The sequence below is a fragment of the Pseudonaja textilis genome, chromosome 14 (genome assembly GCF_049901715.1).
Source record: "Pseudonaja textilis isolate UNSWEBS1 chromosome 14, rPseTex1.2, whole genome shotgun sequence".
Lineage (NCBI taxonomy): Eukaryota > Metazoa > Chordata > Lepidosauria > Squamata > Elapidae > Pseudonaja > Pseudonaja textilis.
The window spans coordinates 13,759,255-13,778,810 of record NC_142003.1 but is presented as its reverse complement, the minus strand read 5'-3'; the positions used below and the strand labels follow the sequence as shown (position 1 = coordinate 13,778,810).

Below are 19,556 nucleotides of genomic sequence, written 5' to 3'. Positions count from 1 at the left end.
AATTCTCTATCTGAGACTGGAACCCTATCTGTCTTGGACTCTGGCTTCTGCCAAAACAATAGGTGGAAGATTTGCCAGGAGAGATTTTGCATGGGTCCTTCTATTGCAACAGCCGCATCTGCTCCCAGCTTGGGAGGCCTACAATGGATCCAGTAGTGCAAGCAGAGATGGTGTGCCATGGAAGGCCCAAGTCCTATTGCTGCTCTTCATGCTACAGTCGTTGTTCTTTGGCCTCCAGGTGCAATTCAAGGTGCTGGTTATCATCTACCAAGCCATTCTAATAAAGGGCCTGGTTATTTGAGGGATCACTTAAAGCCAATAATCATCCTATAAGATGAGACGAAGTGGGTATGCTCTAGATCCCTTTGTTCAACAATGTCATCTTTGGGGATCTAGATATTGTTCCTTCTTGGTTGGGTTCTCACTTGCCTTTGGAACAGCCTTCCCCCAGAAATCCATACAGCTGATGAGGTTCTGTAAATCCTTGAAAATTTGATTTTCATGATTCTGGGCACCTTCCCACTTAAAAAGTAAAGAACAATAAATAAAAATAAAAGATCATGCTCATCTGGAGAAAAGAAAGACTGCACACCAAAGAACAACCAGCAGGGATTCAACACCCACCCTTCCCCAAAGTATGGGTTTCCCCAAGTCAGGTTTTCAAGGATTTACACAAAACCTTATCAGGGTGGGAGCTGTATGGATTTCTGGGGAAAAGCTGTTCCTGAGGCAAGCAAGAAACCAACAAAAGAGGAACAATATCTAGATCCCCAAAGATGACGTTGTTGAATAAAGAATATATATACATTATATAGGTGCTTCTGGGCACAATGGCAGCTGCTTGTCCTTCCAACTTTAATCCAGTCATGTCACCAGCGGTAGTACTACCGATAGTCGCCCTCTGTTCTTCCTCTCCAGGAACTCAACTTCCAGTTGTATCTTAACTCTGGTTTTTAATGTCCACTGGGTTCTCTGAACAGAAGTGTGTGTGGGGTGGGGGTAGGGTGGTCTCATTTCCTTCTCTAAGGAGTTGTATTTGTCTATGCCACGGCCATCGAGGGTGACCTTCTGGAGACAAACATGGCCAACAGTATACTACAGTTCATAACATCACTTCCTCCCTCTACAAATCTCTTCCCTCTGCATAGCGATTATCCACAAAAAGGATCATTAAAATATTGTGCTGTTATTGAAACAAACAGGGGGACTAAAAGCTCAGGCAGACCTAGTGAGCCATTTTAATGCTCATTCCACTCTGTAAACACCCTCAGTAATTTCAGACTTTGATCATCTCACTTGGCTATTTTTCAGTTCTTGGTACAAAAATGTTTGAATCCATCACCCCCAATTTCTGATTACTTCATCTTCCCTCACTTACAAACTTCCTTATTTATATCATTTCTGACTGGCTGGCACAACCAAGAATTGATAATGCCCCTAACCTGGGAGAAAAAAACAAGCAGTAAGCAAGCATGTGAAATACATTTCTTGCCGTCTTCCAAAGCTCAATTTTAAATATAAAATCAAAAGGAGAAGACCGCAGGTAGGGCTTTACAGCGTACTCAAGATGGCAACCTTCTTCCACAAGGAATTGACTTCTCAAAGCATCCTAGAGTTTCTTACCATGGGCATCACGGTAGTAAGCATGGGTGACACTGCGGAACCTCTCCTGGCCAGCTGTGTCCCAAATCTGAAAAGGGCAAAAAGCAGAAAAGCACATGATAAAGAAAGTAGGTCATCTGGCAGCCCAAGTGTTGACAGAATGGGACAACTTGTGACCAACTCGCCATAGCCAACTTATTATTCATGTTACAACACTGACAATCTTTTCCACGGAATGACTGTTTTCCAATATTTATCTACTTGGACTTCATAATGAACTTGAATTATGCCAGATAATATATAGACTGAAGTATTTTCTTTAAAAAATAAACAAATTAATCATCTTGAGTGACAGATCCACCATGCCTCTTGGTTGAAAGTCATTCATCCATGCACACTGAGTTACAGATTCAGGCAGAGCAGTTAAAGTAGAGGGTTAAAACTGGGGAGATTTGGGTGATACCTTCAAACATGGAAGTTCATCAAATGACCCTGTCACTCTCAACCCAACCTACTCTATTCTTCATATGGTTTAATCTCCAGGCTTTTGATCATCTTAGTTGCTCTTCTCTGAACTTTTTTCAAAGTCTTTGTTGATAGAAAGACTGTGAAGCATCTCAGGAGATAATTATACCAGTAAAGAAGGTTCAGATGGATAACTTTGTATATGTAAAATGAAAGAAGAAGGAGGATAGTGGATGGATATAATTTGGCCAAATGAGATAAAGGAATAAGTGAAGGTGGCAAATTTGTGCATCACAGACATAGTTGAGAAAGGCGGTAGAAGGCTATGACCATCATCAATGAAAAGATATTTCAGATCAGCCATGGGGGTCTTTGAGATTTTGTGGTGACTATCACTTCCCCCAGTTTGTCATACATGTTGCTATATGTGAAGATTCTGTCTCCTATTGATGACAGAACCTGGCATTTCAACTTGGGTTTGTCTGAAGTGATAACTGGCTTAATCTATGAAGGTGGACATACTGTACCAAGTTTTCATCTCAGACCATTTCAGAGCATGATCTGGAGATGGAACACTTGATAACTAGTTCTTTGCCATTGGGCAGGTCATTTTGGGATCAGCTTGAGGCTAGTCACCATTATCAACCTCGGTCTTTGACCCATCACAGATGCTTTCTGGATCTGCTTGGATTACCACAGATGCACCAAGACAAATTCCTTGTGTGTCTAATCACACTTGGCCAATAAAGAATTCATAAATAATTCATCCATCCATCCATCCATTCATGTTTGAGGGCAACCAGCAACACCATGGGAAATTCTTTGATGAACCTCGTTGGCCACTTATACAGAGGCTGCTATGGTGCTGGATCAGGTTGCCCATTTGTGTCTCTTTCTGACTTGGTGGGTGTTCATTTACCAGGAGATTGGCAGAAAAGAGACCTAGAACACTTGGGATAGAAAACTGAGAGCAAATACGATTGAGGAATAGCAGAGCCTCCTGTTCAGGTCCACAATGTGTGCTTAAGGGAAGTATTCCTTATTTCTCTGACCTTGTATACTTTAGGACTATCACTTTGTTGATGGTATCTTATGATTTATGATTGTATCTTAAGACTGCGATTCATGATTTATCACTTTGTTGCTTGTATGTATATTGAGAGCTTATGCACTAGAGACAAATTCCTTGTGAGTCCAACTATACTTGGCCCAAAAGAATGTTCTATTCCTATTCCCCTACCCTCTTCTTCCATTCCATTCCATTCATGGAATTCTATCCAGCAATGGGGCATTATTTCAGCGGGATAACTTCAATATTTCAGGGGCAGCTCTGGCTTCTTTGGCTTTTGAAAAGAACTGAAGGTCCCAGTTTAATGTATAAACCCCTGCTGGGTTTGTTCAGAAGATATTTATGGGAACATCTCCCCCAAGTCGGCTCAGGCTGGCTGTTCACTCTGCCTGTGACAAGATGTTCTGGGTATCCTGAGTCCAGGAGGCGAATAGAGAAGCTAACAAATAAATAGCATCTGAATCTAGCAGGAAGCTGGTTGCTCTACGGAAGGAACAAAAGAGCAAAACATTCAGAATCAAAACTGACACATGGCTTGGCTTACCTGCAGTTTTACTTTGACGCCATCCACATTCAAGACTTTATTCTGGAAGAGAGAAAAAAGAAAGAACTTGGCATCAGGTCATTAGTAACATACCTTCTTACTAGAAGACTCTTGTCAGGATTCCAGCAATCGCTCTAATTAAATCATGATTCTCGAGCCAAACTTCAAGAAACTTCAAAAGATTTATTGGAGGCAACATACTGGCACTGCCCTGTATGAAGCCAACTCTGGCATACGCCATTTGCAGTCACCTATGACCCCATTTCCTCCCTTCCTCCTGGGTGTGTCATAAACCAGATTCTCCAATTAAGCACGTTCAGGGCTGTCATCCATCATGTTCTCCAATTAAACACATTCCTGGGCAAAAACTCTGATATTTTAGTTACAACCTTTTAAAGATAAGAGTTGGAATGTACTTTCGCTTTCAAACTGCCGTACTGCTCTTCCAGATTTCCTTCCTCTCCCCCCTCCCCCCCTCTGTTTTTTTTGGCAATTACTAAAACAAGCATAGGAATGTTTGATGAGTTATGACAACTCCTTTGGCGAGAGTTATATAACCTCCCTGGTTGTTTAAGACCCAGGAAAAAGAAAAGTACCTGCAGGATATTCTAGTGTCCTCGACTTGCAACCAATTGTTTAAAGATTGTTGGAAATTATGGCGGTACTGAAAAAAAGTGAGTTACGGCTGGTCCTCACACAACAAGTATTTTTTCCCCACCACCAGGAGTTTTCAGTTTAAAGCAGTGAATTCTCCACTGTTACAATGTGTGAATTTCAACTTCCAGTAGTCCCCAGAAATCCACACATCTTAAACTTGCCAAGGTTGGAAACGCTGTTTTAAAGCAACACAATTATTGACACAGCTATTCAAAAAATAATAATAATAATTCTTAAAGCAGCAACCTAGAGCTTCGCAATGGAGAGTGGGGGGCAAGGAACAGACTGGAAAGGGTTGCACAGTTCAGCATTCAAAGGAGCCCGAATCCAATTTCAGCTGCATTCTCCCATTGCTGTAGATATAACGGACTGTGAGAATAACCTTGGGAGACAGGAGGAAAAGCTGGACAATGGTCTGATAAGAGAAATCAGAATCCAAAGGAGCAGATGGGGTGGAGAAAGCATCACAGAAGGAACCCTCCCTAATATGCTGAAAGGCGGGGGGGGAAGCACTTACAGGCTTACAATATTCAGCTACTGTAATCTTACAATAAAATTTGTATTAGTAATCTAGGTTTTGGTTTCCTGATCTGGACTACCTCAGAGGGCTGACAACATTATTGTGCTGCCCCATTCCCTATACACACATGCACATATGTGCAGCAAGATTCAAAACACACACCCAAACAGATCCTCAGAAAACATTTCCGCTGTGCAGGTCTGGATTCTGAGCTCAGTATGGCAAGAGTCATTGGGTAACAAAGTCCAATAGGCACACACGAAGTCCAAGAAAGAAGTCCACACATCGAATGTGTCAGGATACACAGCATGAGCACACAAGGCGCAGAACTGGGCATGTTGCTCCAGCAATGCTTAATTCTTCGGGGTGGGTTTAAGGAGACAATGCCAGTGCAGCCCTTCATGAGAGGTGAGGTTGCCTCCTTGCAAGCAGTCTAGCTGCCTGGCATTGTGACTGTCTCCTCTCTGCCCTACATTTCCTTGGATTGGGGGGGAGGTGTGGACTCCACCTCCTCCTCATTGCTAACAGGCGACAGCTGCTGCCTGTCCTAGCCTGGAGCCTCCTGGCTAACTAGCTTCAGCTGTGTCTCCCCTTGCTCAACCTCAGCCTGTCTGTCCTCGGATGACTGAGCTGAGGCTGCTGCTTCAGGCTATAACTCTTCAAACCCCAATCCTGACCAACACTTGGCTCTGTGCTTTCCTCTGCTGACTCAAACTCATTGTTTCCCTCTGAACTCACATCTGAAGAAGGTTCTAGTGGTTGACCCTGTTAGGAATGTAAGTCACCTAACAGGTATTTGGGTTAGAAATATATAAACCAGGATAGACATTTTAATACTGTGTCTTTAAGAAAATGCAAAACTGTAATTAGGTGTGGTTTCTCAAACGGCCATAAGATGGAGCCAGAAACCTGGTTTGTCTTAGTCTGAGTCTCAGAAGAGAGTGAATCTCTGTTTCCTTCTGTTGGAAAGTATTGCCGTTCCTCCATTTTTCCTAATTGACTGATATTCCTGGATTTAATGTAAGTCTGATACTGAACCGTTTTTGACAGTGGACTTTGTTATTGAATTATCCCTGGACTAAAAAAAACTGACTGATCTTAACCTGTGAATGACTTTGGACTGCCTATTTTGAACTTTGCTTAAACCTTTCCGGAAGTAAAAACCTACATTTACTGTACAGTGTATCTGTGTGCTCTGTGTGTATTATCCCAACACTACTCTCAAATACGTCTCCCTGTACGCGCTCATTCTCCTAACGGGGAATTACCTCAACAGACCCTGAAAACCTAAGCAGGATTTAAAGGATTTGTCTGAAATGATATAGGGTTTTCTGCTTGACAACGAGGTTTGGCTAGAACAGGGGTTGCCAACCTTTTGGACCTCAGGGACCACCAAACTCATCATTTTAAATCCCACGGACCAGAGACCCTGGAAAAATCCCCCCAAAAGTCTGCAGGAAAATTGCCCACCTCACTTTCCTACCGATCGATCGTTCATTATTTGGGATCACAGGTTACCATCTCCAACTCTGTTCTCAGGGGGAGAGAGAGAGAGACTTTTGGCTTCATGCAAGGAAAGCAGCAGAAGCAGCAAAAGTCTTTCTTTCTCTGCCCCAAACTCCGCCAGAAATGAGTCTTTGTGAGACTTGTCACGCCGGCGCAGCCTCTTGGAGCAGGAGGCCTTGCAGGGTCCCAAAGACTCATTTCTGGCAGAGTTTGGGGGAGAAAAAGAAAGACTTTTGCTGCTTTCCTTGCGTTCAGCCAAAAGCAGAACAAGAAAGAAGCGGAAAGAAGCAGCCCAGTGGCCAGGTGAGGCACGTGGGGCAAGTAGGCAAGTTTCCCCCCTCTGCCCTTTCCCCCCTCCCATCACTACCTTGTGTTGTTCACAATGCAAGTGACATAAACCTTGTGTTCCCGCAGGCCATGTGGGCAGCGCTGCCTTGTGTTCCCGCGCAGCCTGGATTAATTGCTTTTTGGGGGGGGGGTGCTCTGGGGGTGACATTTCTCTGCGGACCACCAAAATTTTCTCACAGACCACCAGAGGTCCTTGGACTGCTGGTTGGCGGCCACTGGACTAGAAGACCTCCAAAGTCCCTTCCAACTCTGTTATTCTGTTAAAATGATCAGGAAAACTGCAGAACTGCCAGGAGACTGAGAAGATGGACCATCAGTCTGCCTACCTTTCCCCTTGATAACAGCAAACGCTCTCAGCTTTTCTTCTTGATGCCTCCAGGAACCGCACCGGCTCCCAATTCCCTCCCTGCAGGAGGAGCTTGCTTCATCTTGGCTGAACCTGCCTCCCCGGAGATGGAGGAAGTGGATTGTAAATTCCTTGGCCAGGAAGCCACAAGTGCCACTTTGTGGGGAAAGAGCTGCTGCAGCTTTGAGGTAAAGCCTCAGAACACAAGATGACACCAGTGGGCATCCATCTAAATTAAATTTGACAGTTAAATTTGAAAAATAATTACAGGGCAACTCTAATAGTTCTGGGTTCAAAGACAAAAGCCAAGAGGAACCACTCGATCTATCAATATTAATCATAACCATCATGAACACTGTACATCAGTGATGTTGAAAATGTTCTGAACTGAACAGGGCTGTTTCCAGTGATGCAACCTTGGAAGAAAATAATCCATAGCCCAAAACAATTCCTTGCTCTGTGAGTTTCTTTCTACAGCTCTTATGTTACATGGAGTGGTAGTGACGGTCCGAGCCAGGGGTGGGATGCAAATATTTTTACTACCGGTTCTGTGAGTGTGGCTTGGTGGGCATGGTTAGGTGGGCATGGTCATGTGACTGGGTGGGTGTGGCTTCTTCTTTTTTTGCAGAACCCCCCCCCCCACTCCATTTTTTTGCCTCCTGGGCCTCAGGGAAGCTTCCTGGGCGAAGCATTAAGACAGCGAGGGGGATCCCGGCACAGCTGATCATCAGAACAGCTGATCGTTGGAAGGGGGAAAAAACAAATACCTTAAGGAGTGACTGGGCGGGGGAGAATGCAGTCAGTGATGTCAGGCATGCATGCAATGTTGTGCATGAGCGATAAGGACTGACTGGGCAGAGAGGGACGGGGCCCGCCAGAGGCACAATTTGGCGGTTCTCCGAACTGCGCAGAATCGTAACAACCAGTTCTATAGAACCGGTCTGAACCGGTAAAATCCCACCTCTGGTCTGAGCTAAAACTACTCTACAGGGAAAAAAGTCAAAGGAGATAATTTTTAATGTTTCACAAATTACCATGGCAAACACTGAAGCATTAAACATACAGTTAGTTGGCAGTTTCTACATTCACAAGTCATCAGAACGGTTGGGTGGTGTCTTCAAGCCCTTTCTTGGATTGGTTCCATCATGTTCTACTCCCTGTACTAGAAAACCCTTGAAGGTAGAGGATGATAGGATCTAAGAGAACTGTTGGAAAAGGCAGCCATTGGTAACTGTATGCCGCAGCTCAATTCTCAGGGCTACTGCAATGAGTTGATGGTCTGGAATAGCAAATATTTCAGAATGGAGAAGAGAGCCAACCCAGACAACAGCAATCTGGCTGGACAGGCTTTCAGCAAAATGTGGAATTTTACCAGGCATTTCACAGGCAGACTGAAACCTGCCCATTTATCCTCAAACGTTCTGTGCAGACTCCGTCTCTCAGACAGACACATTAGTGCAAACTTGGCAACTTTAAGACTTGTAGACTTCAAGTCCCAGAATTCTGGGACTTGAAGTCCACAAGTCTTAAAGTTGCCAAGTTTGGGGACCCTTGCATTAGTGCATCAGGAAGCTGCCAGGCTCAGTGGCCAATCATTTCACAATTTAAGGAAATAGTTCAGGTTTAGCCTCTCCCACACAACCAAGAAGGATAAGTGCAACCCAGGACATCCCTCACCCATTACAAGTCCTGGATTTGCAACTTAAAGCTGTCCCGCTCGCCCAGCAGTATGGGATGGCAAGAGCCTTTCCTGTTTCTCTCCAGATAGCTGCTACTCAGAGATACTCTGCCTCTGGACATGGAGGCTTTACTCAGCTGTCACCAGAATACGCTGCAAATCAAGAGATCTTTGGAATCCACCCTAGCAGCAACCAAGCTTGAGTGGCACGCACTCCTTTGGTGCTTGCACACGGCTCCTGGGAATCCATACAAATCTGTGGGTCGGGTTTCCAGCCCATAGCTAAGGGGGAAAGTCCTGCCTTTCTGTACCCAGATATGATCAGATTGTCTCATGAAGGAGAATTCCGCGACTCTGAGCACTGCATCTCATCTTGAGCAACTAGAGACACAAGAGGCTGACCTGGGCACGAAGAGGATCAAAATATGCCTCCTGATTTAATTCAGAGAGGAAACCATCAGCTCTTTGAAGGAGAAGAAAAACTAGATAGCTGCCACTATCGGGGGTCCCCAATGCCCAGGCCCTGGCAGTGGTGAGCGCGTACGCACAGCTGCACTTATGCAAGCAGCAGGCAAGTGCATGTGCATGAAGCTCAATGTGTGCAAGCAGCCTCTCCCTCCCTTTCCGCAAAGCCAGAAAGGTTGGAGGAAGCTGCTGCACGGGGTCTCTGAAGGCCAGCAAAGGTGATGCAGCTGAAGAAAGAGGCGGAGAAACAGGACTGGCTCTGAGACCTCCACAAGAGTTGCTCATGGATCCCTCATACAATTCCCAAATTCAAAGAGTCCAGCAGGAGGCTGGGCTCTTGTCCTCCGCCTCCTCCACTCCTCCCAATAAGGGTCCAATCCCAAGAGTTGACCTTGCCAAAGGTAGGCCTGGACACCTGCTGCTCGTTAGATTCTCCCACCGCTTCTCCCGGATGAACTGAGAACCTACAGGGGGCCAGTTCTGGCTTTTCTCCCTTCAAAAACATTTTTTAAAAAAACGTCCAGATTTTGGGCATTGAAGATGTGTGGAAGGTGCTTGCTTATAGCTCAGGCAAGCCATTCAACCATCTTTTTGTCCACATTTGACTGCTTTGAGGAATATTCCTCTGGCTAAGACTTGGATAGATTACTCAGACTTAAATCTAATCAGTTTAGATATGGCAAGATTCTAGAAGAGCATTTCTCAACCATGGCAGCTTTAAGATGGCTGGACTTCCACTCCCAGAATTCCCCAACCACCATATATGGATTTCATCTCAACTCCCAGAATTCTCCAACCAGCTTGTTGGCTGGGGAATCCTGGGAATGAAAGCCTGCACCCATAGTGTGCTAGATAAGGAATTCTGGGAGCTGAAGTCACCCAACTTAAAGCTGGCAAGGTAGAGAAACACGGCTCCAGGCTGACTCTGCATGGGTCAGGGGTCGCCAACCTTTTGGACCTCAGGGACCACATCATTTTAAATCCCGCAGACCAGAGACTCTGGGAAAGTCCCAAAAATGTCTGCAGGAAAAATTCCCTACCAATTGATCATTCTTTATTTGAGATTACAGGATACTGTTTCCAGCTCCGTTCTCAAGGGGAGAGAAAGAGACAGAGAGAGAGCGGGGGGGGGGGAGAGAGAGGGAGAGAGACTGACTAACTTTTGGCTTCATGCAAGGAAAGCAGCAAGAAGTCTTTCTTTCTCTGCCCCAAACTCCGCCAGAAACGAGTCTTTGTGAGCCTCTTGGAGCAGGAGGCCTTGCAGGGTCCCAAAGACTCATTTGTGGTGGAGTTTGCGGGAGAGAAAGAAAGACTTTCGCTGCTTTCCTTGCATGCAGCCAAAAGCAGAAGAAGAAAGAAGCAGAAAGAAGTAGCCTGGTAGCCAGGCCAGGCATGTGGAGCGAGTGGGGCAAGCTCCTCCCTTCCACCCTTTCCCCCCTCCCCTCACTACCTCGCGTTGTTCGCAATGCAAGCGACGCAAGCCTTGTGTTCCATACAGCCTGGATTAATTGCTTTCGGGGGTGCTTTGGGGGTGACATTTCTCTGCGGATCACCAAAATTTTCTCGCGGACCACCAGTGGTCCCCGGCCCACTGGTTGGCAACCACTGGCATGGATCACAATAAAACAAGAAAATTGGTAGAAACAGAGAACCAGGTGATGAATCAGAACAACAATACACCACCTTTAGCCAAAGGTGAGCCAGAACACACCAACCCTGTCAGATCACAGCGGCTAGGCCGATGCCACAGAAATATACAATTTTTCAAGTAACCAGACACAATGCCATTTAGGGCTCAGCTTCGAATTGTCCCTGGAAGCATTAAACATAGCAAGCACAGCTTGCAAAGTGGAGGTGTCGAATCCACAACACGTCAAGGCCTGCCCATCACTGCCTGCACTGCTGCATTCTGGACCAGCTGAAGCTTTCTAATGGCTTTCACTAGTAGTCCACATAGAGCACGTTATGGTAATTGAGATCTGAGGGCATTGGTGACTGTCTGAACGGCCTTCTAATCTAGGGGAAAGTCTGCAACTGGCGCATCAAATGGAGCTGTGCAAAGGCCACATCTGCCACCTGCTCTTCGAGTCCAAGAGAAATGTACACCACTCTTAAATGGGGAAGGGTGACTCCATCTGAGGCCCAGATCTAGGTGGTGGCCCAAAGACCTCCCACCACTTAGCTGGAGTCAGGTCCTCCCCATTCAAACCCACAGACCACCTTCTAAGCCACAGGAGAGAACCTCAACAACCTCCCTTGGCCAACTTCTTTCTGCAGGAGCCTGTTCGGTCTCACTTAAGGGACAGGCTAGGCAAGTGTTTGAGGGGCTCCTATAAGACAAGGGGATCAAACTATTTTCCAAAGGACCAAAAGGCAAGATGAGAAACAACGGATGGAAACTAACCAAGGAGAGAAGCGACCAAGAACTAAGGAGAAATTTCCTGACAGTGAGAGCAATCAACCAATGGAACAATTTGCCTTCAAAAGTTGTGGGGGCTCCATCACTGGAGGCTTTCAAAAAGAGACTGGACAATGATTTGTCTGAAATGGTATAGGATCTCCTGCTCGAGCAAAGGGTTGGACTAGAAGACCTCCAAGGTCCCTTCCAACCCTATTATTCTGTGTTCTAAGCAAAGAAGCATTCTTAAAGTAATAATACAGGTCACGCTATCCTAATAGGCAATCCACTGGGGCTGTGTGCCAAGGTCAATCCAAGGGTCACCAACTGAATACCTGCATTGTTAAGCTGGCACAAAAACCTCCCTCCCCTTGCACAGCAACACCGACACACTCAGGCTGCAGCAGCCGGTCAGCTCCGTTCCACCAACATGGCTTCATCTTGTCTCTGAGCTTGCTCTTCAACGCACCTTTGTTAAGCAGTGTTTCCCTGGTTAAGCCGACAGTGTGCAGTGACAGCTAGTTATAAAAACCTCTTTATCCTTTGCCACCCAATCATGGCAGATGCTCAGTCAGGCAACCAGCAGAGAGTGGAATCAAAGCAGCACAATGCCGATTCATGCTAATGAAATGTTCCTGAGGATTAACTTTGGGGAAGGAAATGCCACACTGGCAGAGTTTCCTGCTCAGTCAAGGAAAGGGTGAAGAACAGCTCTTGAACTCCAAGCGTTGAAATCTGCAAGTCTTGTTCTGCTTCCACCTTTGCTTTCCCTATGGCATAGGCTCCATCACTGGAGGTTTTGAAGAAGAGACTGGGCAGCCACTTGTCTGGAATGGTGAAGGGCAAGGGGTTGGACTAGAAGACCTCCAAGCTCCTTTCCAACTCTGCCATTCTGTTAACACCTGTTTCTCCAATTCGTGGTACCTCTGGGGAGATGGATAACCAATGCTGTAGGCAGTGTTCCAATTGCACATTGCGTTAGAGTTTTGACTTAAATTGTTTTTCCAGCAATCTTACGCATGCAAGTGGCCTTTCTCGCAGCAAACGCACACTGGGTTCCCTTTTGAACTATGCACAACTCCTTACATGATCCATCACCTGGATCATTCATTATCTGTGTGGAACTAGGTCTGTTTTTACTCTAGTAAGCCCTAATAAGACCACACTTGGAATACTGCATCCAGTTTTGGTCACCCCAATACAAAAAAAGGAAGTTGAGATTTTGGAAAAAGTTCAGAGAAGAGCAACGAAGATGAACAGGGGCTTAGAAGCTAAATAATACAAAGAACCATCGCAGGAACGGGGTATACATAATCTAGGGAAAACAAGAACTAGGAGTGACGTGATAGTACTATTCCACTGTTTGAGGGGCTGCATAAATAAGGGCCAACTTATTTACCAAAGTAGCAGAAGGCAGGACAAGAACCAATGGATGGAAACTAATCAAGGAGAGAAGCACTCTAGAACTAAGGAGAAATTTCTTAAGAATGAGGACAATCAACCAGTAGAACAAATTGCCTTCAGAAGTTGTGGGGGCTCCATCACTGGAGGCTTTTAAGAAGAGACTGGACAGACACTTGTCTCGAATGGAATAGGATCTCCTGCAGGGGGCTGGACTAGATGACCCCCTACGTTCCTACAACTCTGTTACTGTTACTCCAACAGGAATGACATCATTCTTGCCTGATTTGAATTTGTTACTTCAATGCCTCTTTGTCTACTCTGCAGCACCCAAAAATGGTGGAAGGCTGTCAAGGGGGAAATTATTATGAATGAAGGCGAATCTATGTGTCCCAGGATAACGTTGCAGGATCCAATGTGGGTCAGTCACTGGGACCAGAGGTTGAATCTTCTGAGCTTTTGGTCTCATCCTCAGGGAACTTCTCTCTAGAGAATACTCTGCTGAAGAGAGGACGGGCTCCAGCCTGAGTCTGAAAGCTCAGAAGATTAAACCTCTGATCCCAGGAACCAATCCTGTGGGAAATTATTACACCATTGAAGGAAAGATCAAAGGAGAAAGAAACCTATACACTTGCCTATGTATTTCAGACAAATCCATCTTGGCTCTCTTCTTTTCCATTAAATGTTATTACAAAGTAAGCAAGTTTAAACATGCCGATGATTCAAGAACCTTAGATACGCTTGTAAAAACAAATAATTCACTTCTGCTGAGGCTGAGTTAGGTTCTATCATGGGAACAGACATTCAACCAATGCCTTTATTACCACTTTCTCTCAAACACACAAAGGAACCATTTCAGCTGAGTCCGTGCAACCAAGCAGAAGATTGCTTGGGTGCTCCAGGGCAATTCCCCTGGCTTGATGTCTTCCAAATGTTTTGGATCTCTGACCCCATTATCCCCAACCTGCAGAGCTGGCAAAACAAAGCCCAAGCCTTGGCTAGCCCCATGGTCTGTAATTCAGCCATGTGAAGTCAAGACATATGGATAACTGCTAAGAAGGTAGCCAGAAAAATATGAGAACGGGAATGTATAATGAATATTACATGTCCTAACAGCAGCAAGAACTGTATTTGCACAGCACTGGAAAAATGAGGAAACACCTACAGAAGAAGCAATAATTTAAAAAGAAACACATTAGACTGTGCAGAAATGGACAGACTTGAGACTGAAGAAAAAGAAAAACAGGGGACTTGTTTTACAAACGGTTAGACAACAGAGGTAGAAATTCGTTTCTGGAAAAATAGGATGATTGTAAGCAAATTAACCCAGACAACACACTGTTCACAAAGCACTTATGTATGTAAAGAGAAAATGTACAGACAGATAGACAGACAGATAGCTGAGTGTCCTTCTCCCCTTGGGCCATGTGGCCAAAGAGTTGTGCAAGCTTATGTTGTTGCAATTGAAAGAACAGCTCCAGATGCAAGATGACAATTGATAGGGGAAGGCTGAGAGGAGGCAGAAATATTGCTCGATCCAACTTTGTCCTGCTTTTGTTTAACCTTGCTTTGCCTTCCCCAAATAAAGCCTTAAGTGATTTACTGTGACGTGTCAAAAGAAGTCCTGTACAAGGATGTTTAAAACAAAATAAAACTGCAGCAACCATCAGTAACATTTCCAAGTCTATCAATAACATTTTGGTTCAATACAGTTCGAATAGTCATAAACACGAAGCCCTAAAGAAGTATCAGCCAATGGACTAAGAAGGGGAGAACCACAACGAAACCAGGCTCCTACCCAAAGGTTACACTGTTTTTTTAAAAAAAATTTAAATAATTCTTATTAAACAAATGAATATAACTGTCCAACTCACACATAAATGACTCTGGGCAGGTGAACCCATCATCACCCCACATTTCCGGAGGTGGCTCCCTTTAAATTAGTGGCATTTTTGTTGCATGAAAATTCTAGACTTTTGTCTTTCACTTCCTTCTGCAATAAAATATTGCAGGGAAGGTCTTTATTATTTATTTATGCCTTAACTTACAATAATCTGTCCAGCAACCAAGGGTGGAATAATAAATTTTTTCAACAATCAGAACTGACCCCTATAATGGCATCTCTAGAGTAGAACACACCGAAATAGAAATAAGGAACGTATGGATTATACATAGATGAAATTATGAAATAGTACCGCTTTTATGATTTAATATTTTAGAAATATTATTAGCATTTATTTATTATTTGTTTATCACATTTGCATAGCTGCCCACCTCACATGAAGGTGATTGCATATGTAAAAACCTTTTATTCTTAGTAAATAATACTCCTATTGGTATCTTATAATTATCACTTTGTTGGTTGTATCTTATGACTTATGACTGTTATCTTAGGATTTATGATTTATCACTTTGTTGCTCGTGTGTACATTAAGAGCTTGTGCACCAGGGAGAAATTCCTTTTGTGTTGAATCACAGTTGGCCAATAAAGAATATTCTATATTCTCCGAACCATTTCCAAAATGGCAAATCCAGAAAAAGACAAAACGCCACTCCATTTTAACCCTTGTTGAAATCAACTGCCATGTCCATGAGTTACAATTCTCCCATGTGCTGAGCCTTATAACTCAGTTTCCCTTGACAGAAACCCTTAACTTCCTTCACACTTTGCAAAATCTGTCTCGTTGGCATCCACTTGCTTCCAAACTGTCTACTTTGTTATTTTTAACAGATGAAAGGTTTTTAATTCTCTACAAAAAGATGAGTATATGCCTGCAGCAGGCCACCAAAACTATTAATGAACCGCATTTCTTGACTGATTGACAGCAGACCCAGAATTTCGCTGCGTCCCAATCCATCTAGCCAGCAACTGTCAATTTCCTTCTTCCCTCATTTCATAAAAGGAGCTTTTCAGAAAATAAAGGACAGAGCCAGTTCGCAACCTGTAACCAAGATTTTCAGAGTGGCCATCTGGGTATTCATAGGGCTGAGAATCTGTACCTGTGCAGAACTTCTGGCCCAGTGTCTCTCAGCCATGGCAACTTGAAGATATGTGGACTTCATCACCCAGAATTCCCCAGCCAGCATGCATGGACTTCATGCTGGCTGGGGAATTGCAGGAGTTGGAATACATACATTTTAAAGCTGCTGAGGTTGAGAAACCCTGGGCTAGAGGTCCCAAAGGAGCTTTTTCAAAAGACAACTTGACTTACTTTGTTTTTCCTTGAAGACATTTCGATTCTCATCCAAGAAGCTTCTTCAGTTCTGAAGAATTTCAGTTCAGCTTCTTAGATGAGAAGCGAAACATCTTCAAGGAAAAACGAAGTCCAGTTGCCTTTATAAAAAGCACCTTTAGAACAACCATTACCTGGATGACTGAGAATCTCCACAGATACCTGGGCTGGAGGATTTTTCTTTTCCTTGGGGGATGGGGGAGACGGCCAATCTCACAAAAACAATGATTAAAACAGAAAACACAACACTCTGGATAGACCACAAGATATCCCTGGTACGTTACTAATTTTTTGGAATCTCCAGAAACCTTTTCAGAAAGGTTCCAAATTTTAAGTCCCAAGAACTTTCCAAATTAAAATTATATTTTCATCACTAGCTTGTACGGAGAAGATAAGAATATGAGACACGGCCATGAGACGTAATTCCACAAGAAAAATAAATTAAACCTAGCACAGATTCCAAGCTAAAATGCTTTTACCCATTTCTACAGAAATAGAAGGCTCTTGAAACAGATGTTCCCTCTATGTCAATCATCTATATTTCTTGGGACTCTAAGGTCTACAGTTGCTGGGGAAGTGGGACACACACACACACACCATCAATTTTAGAAGTTTCTGTCAACAGATTTCTCTCATAATTTTCCCTTGGGTGAAGACCAATGTTCTTCCATCTCGAACAAAGGGATTCTCAGGGAATGTGACAGAATCTCACACAGGGGTGTCATTCTCCAGGTTTAACAGCCGGCTCAGTGATTGTGCAATTTGTGGTGGACACATGCAATGAGAAGCATCTCAGAAGGAAACTTTCACTGCAAATGTTGAAAGGTGAGTCCTGAGAAGAGAAGGAAAGAGGGCAGCATGGCAGCAGGGGTCTATGAGGGAAAGGTCCCTGAGGGGCTACAGCGGTTCCTGGCCCTGTGAGCAATAGCCACAAATGACACTCTAGGCTTAATTTACACCCTAGACTAGAGGTTAAAGAGGTTTAACATTTACCTTCGAAATTTAAATGTGTTATACAAAATGGCAAAGGAAAGTATTAATCACAGGACTGGAAAAGGTTAACAGAAATGAAAGAGCTTTCAGTTTGTGTAAAATTGGGAAAAAAAACGAACTAGAGATTTATGGTTTTGATGATTAGACAGGATAGTTTATAGAAAGAAGAGAAATATGATGCAACTTTAGAGACATAGGTTAAAATTTATTTGTACTTACAACCATTGTGAAAAATATCAAAAGTCATTTCTTTATATCTTTTTTTCCCTTTTCTCATTTTCCGTCACACTTTTTTTCCTTTTCCTTGCATATTTTGCCTTTTCTTTGATTTCTTTTTTTCTTTTCTTCCTTACTTTATATTCGTTTGTTAACTTTAATCTTTTTGCTTAAATATTCTAATAAAAATTATAGAGAAAAATGAGGGAAGCGCTCACCTCAACAACCAAAAAGAAGGACCAGGAGATGGGGGAGGGGAGTCCAGGACAACTCTCCACAGCCATCTTGCCACAGAAACTCGCCACGGCCTACTTGCTGTGGGACAAGAATTACAATAATACCCAGAAATGTTGGGATCGGATCATTCAAGAAAGGATGCCAAAGGAGGGACACAATGAAAAGTGAATGTCAAAAGTTACAACGATTCTTTAATTTTAAATAATTACATTGAACTGTTGAATTGTCCCACAGCGAGTTTTCCCACCGCAAGTTGGCCATGGCGATTTAACGGTGGGGCCCTGGGGAAACTAGGAAAGACGGTCCCTCACCAGATGCCTCAGAAGGGGCACATCTTGAAGGACAGTCACCCTCTGCACCCTGGGGCTGCGGTGAGACTGCAGAATCTCATGGAGGGGTGGGGGCTGTTTGGAGAGGATCAGCTCTGACCCAGGACAGAGTCCGGCAGGAAAAGATCTTGCACCAGCCTGGTTCAAACAGGCGGGAGGTTTTACAACAGAAGTGAGTGCGTGGTAGCTTCTGGGAATGGGATGAGGTGCCGGGGGGAATAATTGTGTCCCAACCTTCTTTCAGAGCAATTAATGTTTTAAATATTTCAAGCTCCCTCTTCTCTTTCAAGAACTAAATGGTTTCATTCTGCTTCTGTGCTCTTTCTGTGGCTTCCTCTGCACACAGCAGCTACAGAGACCACACAGCCCGGGGTGTGTGTATGTCTTGTTGTTATCATTGTGAAAAAAGCTCCTGTATATAGCAATAACAATAGCACGTAGACTCAAATACTACTTCCCAGTGCTTTACAGCCCCCTCTAAGCCGTTTACAGAGTAAGCATTTTTGCCCCCAACAATTTGGGTCTTCATTTGACCCACCTCGGAAGGATGGAAGGCTGAGTCTACCTTGAGCCTGGTGGGATTGGAACTGCTAAATTGCAGGCAGCCGATAGTCAGCAGAAGTACAGCACTCTTTTTTTAAAAAAAATAAATTTTATTAAATTTACAATTAAAAACATATCAACAATACATACACAAAAAGAAAGAAGAAAAAAAGAACATCTGGGCTAGCAAACCGGAGAAAGGAGAGAGTAAAGGGTGTAGAAGAAAAAAGAAGGAAAGGAAAGAGTAAGAGATGAAAAGGATACATCTAAAAGCAAACAATGTCCTTTTTGACAGTCTGTAAGGTCCATTTCACCTAAATTAATTCAAATACGCTCATCTCGTCTACTATACTTAAATTACCCTTTATCTTTTAGTCAGTTTATCTCTGGCTTAACCAATTGTACCAAGAATTCCAATTATTGTAGAATGTTGAGGACTCTTTGTTTTTTAAGGCTATCGTTAGTTTGTCCATTTCTGCACATTCACATATTTTCTGGGTTACCATTTGTTCTGTAGGTGTATACGGTGATTTCCAGCACTGATCAAACGCTAATCTAGCCGCCGTTAAAATATGGATTCTTACATATTTCATCTTTTTGGATAAGTGTTTGTCAGAAATCCCTAATAGGAAGAACTCTGGTTTATATTCTAATTTGTTCTTTAGTCATCTCCTCCAACCATTTTCTAATTTTTTGCCAATATCTCTGGGTTTCCTTACAGGACCACCACATGTGAAAAAAGCACTCTAACCACTGCGCCATCGAGGCTCATATCCACCCACCCACCTCCCCTTTGGCAGTTTCCACCCTTTGGTGGAAAAAGGGGAGGAATTACTGGGGAAGGGGCACACAAGCGATCTCGCTAGAGATTCACATCCTGCACAAAATCAATACAATGTTTTTAAAAAATCAAATTGAAACAAGCGCTACCTGACAGGGCTCCATCCGTCTAACTCACAACTTTACTACCAGGGTGGAACGGAGAGGGAAGGCAACTCTCCAAGGA

General features: G+C 43.8%; 1 protein-coding gene across 1 annotated transcript in view; it reads right to left on the bottom strand.

Moving 5' to 3' along the window:
• The window catches only part of RAB26 (RAB26, member RAS oncogene family), a 183,379-nt gene that overhangs the window by 50,494 nt on the left and 113,329 nt on the right, over positions 1–19,556 (bottom strand). The window contains exons 3-4 of the mRNA XM_026704068.2: positions 3,681–3,722; positions 1,624–1,690 (exon numbers count right to left, since the gene is read on the bottom strand). Of these exons, the coding sequence (XP_026559853.1) occupies positions 1,624–1,690; positions 3,681–3,722 (109 nt within the window). The remainder of the gene's footprint in view (positions 1–1,623; positions 1,691–3,680; positions 3,723–19,556) is intronic.